We start from the raw sequence: 7,574 nt of genomic DNA, 5'->3' as shown, positions 1-7,574 counted from the left end.
GGAAAGATTCTATATATCTTGGGAGTAAAGAGAAAGGGGAGGGGGGAGGGAGGAAAAGAGAGAGAGAGAGAGATTTTATTTAAACATCAAATATTTATGGCATGTAAAAAATTTCATAAAGTTTTAAAAGATATTGTTTTGTTAATCGATTAAATAAATATAAAAAAATCATAAAATAAAAGATTATCTAAAATTAAATATAAAAGATAAAAGTACAAAAATTATTATTAAAAACGTGAATTTTATGTGATTGATCGGCGAGATAATGTTTTAAAGATAACTAAAATAACTGACCATTTTATAAAATATATGAGAGATAAATATAATGTATCAAGAGAGTAGATCACACAAAGGGAGAGATAGAGTTGACAGACTATGTGAGCATACATATATTATGCAATACCGTTCGTAAGCGCAGGAAGACAAAATATATCTTTCCCCATGTATAATGCTATAAATTTACAATGGATTTTGCTAAGCTATAGATAGGTATTATTTGAGTAGATATTATACACAAGCAACTAAATGAAACGTATTTAAATGCGGAAATCATGAATTTAGTTATACGCCTAAACAAACTACAAATTACGTAACGTTTACATAATATATATGTGATAGTTCATTAGGAGTATCCTTCTACATCCCGCACAAAATAATGATGCGCGCATGATAGATAGAATAGTACAATATCAGTGGGAGGGTCAATATCAAAAGGAAAAGATTGATTTACTCGGATAATGCTGTTATTCATCGCGTGTGTTACGTATACCGAAAAAATTGCTACACAATATATTGTAATTGCTAAATTAAGAAAAGAGATCGTTAGTATGTTTTATTTTTCAAACTTCTATAAATTTTCAATCTTTATGATATCTCGAAGCTAATTTCTGATTTTGAAGATCGTGAATCTAAATTCGCAGATTAATGTTGTGCAATTTTTCTCAAAAATATAAATACAAGTGATAAGTACAAACAAGTACATACGACAATTTTATTTTTTAACATATCTTTCAACAGCAATGTTCGAAGTATATTGATCGTAAACTTTGATTCGAATGCTACATTATTCTATATAACGAATTCTGAATCATATCTAGTCTCAAGTGTGTAATAAACAATGCGTTATATCACTAAAGTATCTTGCTGTATTCACTATCATTCTTTTATATTGCCCTATCGTAGCTACTGCTTTTTCTTTCTCTTCTTTCTTTCTTTATGTTTCGTGTACACATAATACGATGTAGAATGTACATGCTACACATAATTGATAAGATGTTAAAGTATTGCGAGACGTGCTTTTTCTTTCTCTTCTTTCTTTCTTTATGTTTCGTGTACACATAATACGATGTAGAATGTACATGCTACAATTGATAAGATGTTAAAGTATTGCGAGACGCCCATCACGTCAGATCCTTACGTTTGAAGCATCCTTGATTTTAAATAACAACTACGATGTTATTTAAATAAAATTTGTATATCTTTAAACATATGCTCATTCGTTTGAAAAGATTGTGATTTGCTTTCGTATTGTTTTTTTGTATTGCTTTTCATAATGTTTTCTTCGCGTTGTATTGTTTTAATAAAGCAGTTAAGGCGTTGGCGTTTCACCACTTTTATACTTGTTTTTATTTTATTTCTTTAATAACGATTATAATGTTCACTTTTTAAATATTTCAAAATCTATAAATAATATCTAATAGATATAAAGAGAATCTATAATTGTGTTGGCGTTCAATGATGTAACTTGCTAGATGGAATTATAAAGAAAACAAAAAATAATTTTATAAAGAAAGTAGCTTTCATTTTTATCCAAATTTTTAGCTGTAATAAACTTGACCCAAATTATATATAAATATATACACTGCAAACTTTATCTAATGTTCAGTTAGAGGCATCCCTCTTGAGAAACACAACGCTCGCATTACTGAAATACTTCACAAAATTCAGGTAACCGAAGGATATCTCTCTCTCTCTCTCTCCCTCTCTCTCTCTCTCTTTCTGAAGCCGTTGGCAAGTTTCAAATTATTGTCCTGTATAGACCTGAATAGAGGAGTTAGTTTTGCAAAATAGCATTCAAAATATTGCAGCGCTATTACTTTACATTAAGAGATGTCATAATAATGCATAAAATATGCAGACAATATTATTATTAAGAAAGCTCTCTTTTATTTAGATATTATATATATTGCCGTTCTAGAGAATTATATTATTTAGAGATTTTACATTATTAATTTTAGCATTATTTAGAGAAATATTCCATTTTAAAACCTGATGAATTTATATCACCAAGAGAGAGAGAAAGAGAGAGGAGGTTCTATCCCTTTTCCTTTTGCAGATGTACATACACACACACACAAAACTACATACATACCTTCTCAGGTAATGATATTTGAAGACCACCGTGATCACAAGAATGTTGGCCGTCACTGCGAGCGCCATAACTGGCACATAGAGGATGATCAGCAAGTAGTTAGTGTCCCCGTTGAATTTTTCATAGAAATCCCACATTATGTCGGTCATGAGGTCCATTTCCATTACACTGTCGTTGTAAGGGATCGACGAGGGTATTCCATTGTTCTGCATGCCCTCGATTCTCGATGTCGCGGTCACCTCCGATGTCGATGTCGTTGTCGTCGACGTAAAACCGATCGCATTCACCCTCATCGTTGCGATCTTTTCTCTCTCGGGAGTAAAGCACTGATGGACCAGAAAGGAGAGCTCACCGGTCTATGTATTTTACCGCTCGGCTACGTGAGTGGAAAAGAGTACGCGACTTCCAACGAGCATACAAAATATCCCGATCCTCGAGTTGTGTCTTGAATCAACAAAGAGAAGAAGAGCGCGTTCAGAGATTGCGCGGAACTATAATTGTCGCTTGGGGGTGCAACCGGGTCGCCTCTGCATAAACGAGGAAAAAATCGTCCGATATATAAAAGCGTGGTTGTACTTCATTACTCCTCTCTTCATTTTTTCCTGTAAACTACGCAATTTAATTGCGCAGAAAACATCCAAGTGATTCTTACCGCGGCTTAAAATCGGAATAATTTCACTCAGACTAATCTTTTTTTTTTTCTTTTTCGTGCGCAATGATTCGTACACTTCTGCCTTTCAAGTAAAATCTTTGAATTTAGATTCGATTAATATTTTATAGCAGGGAGATCCATTCTCGTTGAGATCTTTTTTAAATCTGTCTCTCAAAAATCTTTTTGTTCGTTCTTTTTAATAATTTATTCGACGTTTCTCGGATAGAGAACCGTCACATGATAGAAGATACGAACACACAGACACGGATGAGATTACAGAGTTATCGCTCGAACCTCTTGCGAGCTGTAATTAATGCATAATATGCTTCACTTATCTTTCGTCGCGGAAACAAGCATACGTTTTCGTCGCTTCAATTAAATCGTAACTGATATCGCGCTACATCGTATATAACAACAAGAAACGTCAATTGCTCTTCAAAGTACGCGAAGTACGTCAAATGAGAGGTATGCGGGCGTAGGATACATACGTATATGTAGATACGTACGTAACGCATAGCGATTACAACTTTTGTTTCCCCTCGTAGAATGAAATGATGACGGTAAGCGATGGAATGAGATAAATCTTTTACGTCAATCAAGAACGGATTATCTGCTTTTATCAAGAACGATCGTACGTCAGGATGGTTTGACGACGATTGATGTTTGTCGACTTCGGGAGAGATTTCTCGAAATGAATTTCTCAACTCTTGATATAAATCTCGAATAGATGCATGCTGCGAGATTAACTTTGCGATGCTATTGATGCGTCAATAACATAGTACAATGCTATTGAGAATTGACGCTATTGAGAATAAATGCAATTGAAATTAAAATCTCGAATGTATAGATATGGCTTATGCTATGAGTTTCACTTACGTCACATCGCCAGAAAAACGTTAATAAGATCGCAAAGAAATGCGTGCCCCCTCATACAAATGCAAAGCAGCCCTTTCTCGACTGCTTATAAATATACATCGATAAATCCGCTGCTTCCGCTACTAGGAAATCATTGTGTAAGATTGTGTTTTTGACGTGGCTGTTTGAAATTACGCTTTTTCTTTATTCACTTAATTATAAATTAATAATAAAAAGATTATATTTATGAGTGTGTATGTATATCAGAGATCGATTAATTTTTCATGTACGCTAATTATAAAAGTACACATCGCGTGTACATATCCAATTCTCATTTAAATTTTTAATGACGTGGACTCGAATTGATAAAAAGCATCAGTATAATGTTAAGATAATTTATAGATAGATTGAAGTTACTATCTCAGAAAAATTTGAGTCTTAAGAATGAGAAAAAAATTGTTTATCGCGAATTTGCAGCGAAATCTAGTATTTGCAGTAAATCATCCTATAGTATTCTCTGGTTTATTGTTAAAAACATTTCTCTATGGAAAACTATACTACGTATTGCTAAAAATAAAAAGATGAATGATTAATTACCATCAAAGAATGCACACAATGCACATCAATTTTATATCTTTTTTTTTACTTGTTTTACTACGATGGCGCGTATATTGCGTATTATTTCTAAAATTTGTAGAATTTTTTCTCTTATCATTGTGGAAGTATTGATTTTTATCCCGGTAATCCGGATTTATGAGACAGAAACAAATAACTGTCCAAGTAAAAATCGACAACTAATGCTATTGTATACGGATAAAAAAAAAATCGTCAAAAACTCGATCAATCATCGATAATATCTTTTCACAAATATTACATGTTGTTGCGTGATTTGAAACGCTAATTAATACAAATCAGGAGATTGACACAACTGGTTTAATATCGATAAAGCGCGCTTTCTTATGTTATATTATATGCCAATTTTCGCATTTTTATATCGAGCAATTACAAAAATCTTATAGTATCAAGAGTTGAACTCACCGAAATTATTCCTTGCAGACGTGAAACCAAAGATAAATCAAACAAAATTAATTTTCGTTATATAAAATTTCACATCTCTTAAAAGTACTTTCTTCAAAGCGAGATGCACGTCGTGGGATCACCATATCGTCAAGAATCGAGATCGATCGTCACAATCACATATAAGTTTTTCACTACCGACAGGCTCGTAACGTTCTCATCGATCGGTTCGCGATATGCATGTTCAGGAAACGTATCGCTATCGCTGTCGATTTCTCGAACGAGATCGTTGCGTGAGGATTCGAGGAAGCGTCCACCACGGTTTTGCGGTCGAAAAGTTGCGGATGCGGGTCTACGGCAAACTGATCAGGAAGAATCACGGCTCCCGCCGCCAGTCTTAAAGGCGCACGTTGACGATCACACGGTGCGCTTGCGTCCTTTCGTTCGTCCGCCTTCGCACGCGCTGCAGCTCCGGATGGAAGTCTGCGCACCGAGTTCTGTAGATATGTCGAAATCACAAACGCTTTGGAAAATTTTCATCAAAGCTTTTGTGACAAAATGACAAAATCCACATTGAAATTAACTCGAGATAGAGCAAAAGAAGAATTCAATTAATAATGCTATTGATAAATAAATAATATGTTATTCAACCGAAAAGGAAAAATGTTTTACTACAAGAGTCAACTTGTGCAATCACAGTTTGTTATCTGTATATTCACAATACATTCTGTGAATTTTTTAAATGTACATTCTGTACATTAAAAAAATTTACGTTTTGTAAGAATTTCGATTTCGGAAAAAAATTTGTTAATTTTAATCTCTCCATTCAAAATCCAAGAAATGTAGTGCATTTTTTAAATGTTATTTTATATGGTTTGCAAATTTTTTACTTTCTCAATCAAAAAAATTAAACGATTTGATCATTCTTCAATTATTAGGTTCATACAAAAGCTTAGTCATATCTGCCAAATAAAGTTGAAAATAAAGTTACAGCAAAATCAAAGCAAAATTGTTATTAACTTCAATACACTTTTTTTCATCTAAAAAGAAATTTTTCAATTCAGATTTCGAATTTTATTTAATAAAAAACTTGATAGAAAACCGATATAAATCTTTTGTACTAACGTAACATATGTCAGTCTATTCAAAATATGGAAAGTAAAGAATATGAAAATGCTATATAAAATAATAATAATAATATAGCGTATAATATACTGTATAATATGAGCGCAATAAATATAAATAGTTGAAATTGAAATTCTCTTGCTCTGTTTATTATCAGTTTAAATATCGTTAGCATTATGTCATAATTTGTTTTATAATGTCAACTCTAGCAAACTATTTTTGTGGTGTTTTAGTTATTTCAAATAAAAACTAAATTTAATTTTGTTTGTTAAAATATTGTGCACCGCATGATTTCAACATAATATCGCTGTAATATCGAATGAAAGACGGTCTAGAATTTTCCATTGGACATTGTTATATTTTCCAGCTGTCAGTAAGATTCATCACTAAGAGGGTGCGATCCTTCCTTTCCACAAATAAATTCAATGTCCTCCTCAATCTTTCCTACTCTAAGCCGATGCCATTGGAAGCATCAGCTCGCAGAAAGCGAAAATGTGTTCAGAAATCTTTGTAAGTAAAATTTTTATTGCACTAAATACGTACTCGCATCGTCGTTTCAAATATTACGTCTCAAGAGTATTCACTAGGTTTCTCACCGAGTTTTGCAATTTATAAAAGTTCTCAAAGTAAAAAAAAAAAAAAAAAAAAAAGAAAAAAAAAACAGTTGCATGTACCGCCCTAATCCGCGTGAACGCGGATTCTTCGAGTTGCCGAGTGTTTTTTTTTTGCGAATGTAGGAAGCCCCCGCGATTATCGCCGTTGTTCGAAGTAAATTACTAACCACCACTGCATTGGACTCAGGAGAGAAGCGAGGTTGGCGCTTTTTCAGCATCCACTGCTGGCCAATCGATGAACAAAACGACATATCGCGACTCGTGTTGCCGTTGTGACAACGTGCTCTCGATGCAAAAAGGGCCGAATTTCAAGTGTATTATGTTACAGGCAAACACTTGTTCTCCCCTGCGCAAAGTTGCTCGTAGCGTTTGATATCAAAGACTAATCGAAACGTGACAGAAACGTTACATCAACTCATTGTATCTATTTACCTTTTTTGTAGAGATGAAGCTCTATAAAAAGATCTTTCTTTCAACATGTTATTCATCGGCGATCCATTAAAGCTGTGAGAACAGATGAGATTGGAATTAACAGTCGAACGATAAATCGATCGATCGGTCGATTGATCGCGCGAACGTAATGGTGTATCCCGGAGATTACGCTAGATATTAGCGCTATGAAGGATCACTAGATACGTAGTTATACCGGAGGCTATCTGTAAAAGTAACGGATCAAAGTTATGAAAACATGCATTCTGAACAATCTTACGCAGACAACTTTATATAATGGCGGATTAAAGTATTAAATAGACCTCAAGCGCAAACTATGATTTTGCGGCTTGTTATCAGAAATGTAACTCAAAGTTTAAAATTAAAGAAGTTCCGAATAGGAATTCCATATAATTCTTAGTAATCAACTAAGAATAAAAATAACTAAAAGAGTTTAAAACGCAGTTCATGGAAATCTAAATAATCATGTGAGCGTCGAGATAAAGAGGGT

The 7,574-nt window shown here is 33.5% G+C and overlaps 2 protein-coding genes across 9 annotated transcripts in view; both read right to left on the bottom strand.

Annotated features, from left to right (window-relative positions):
- LOC115242957 (neuropeptide FF receptor 1-like) overlaps positions 1-6,603 on the bottom strand; it is a 31,223-nt gene extending 24,620 nt beyond the window's left edge. For 6 of the 8 annotated variants that reach the window (XM_029819585.1, XM_029819588.1, XM_029819591.1 and 3 more), the window contains exon 1: positions 2,372-6,603. In XM_029819585.1, coding sequence (XP_029675445.1) covers positions 2,372-2,664 — 293 coding nt within the window. In that variant the 5' untranslated portion in view covers positions 2,665-6,603. The remainder of the gene's footprint in view (positions 1-2,371) is intronic. The other 2 variants (XM_029819586.1, XM_029819587.1) reach the window with 2 other exon arrangements.
- A 341-nt stretch (positions 6,604-6,944) lies between these two features.
- The window catches only part of LOC115242979, a 4,414-nt gene continuing 3,784 nt past the window's right edge, over positions 6,945-7,574 (bottom strand). Inside the window, exon 6 of the mRNA XM_029819614.1 lies at positions 6,945-7,290. Within this exon, the coding sequence (XP_029675474.1) occupies positions 7,237-7,290 (54 nt within the window). The 3' untranslated portion in view covers positions 6,945-7,236. The remainder of the gene's footprint in view (positions 7,291-7,574) is intronic.

This window comes from Formica exsecta, unplaced genomic scaffold (assembly GCF_003651465.1).
Source record: "Formica exsecta isolate Colony F162 unplaced genomic scaffold, ASM365146v1 scaffold662, whole genome shotgun sequence".
Classification (NCBI taxonomy): domain Eukaryota; kingdom Metazoa; phylum Arthropoda; class Insecta; order Hymenoptera; family Formicidae; genus Formica; species Formica exsecta.
The sequence above is the reverse complement of the archived record's forward strand: the minus strand, read 5'-3'. Positions and strand labels throughout refer to the sequence as shown.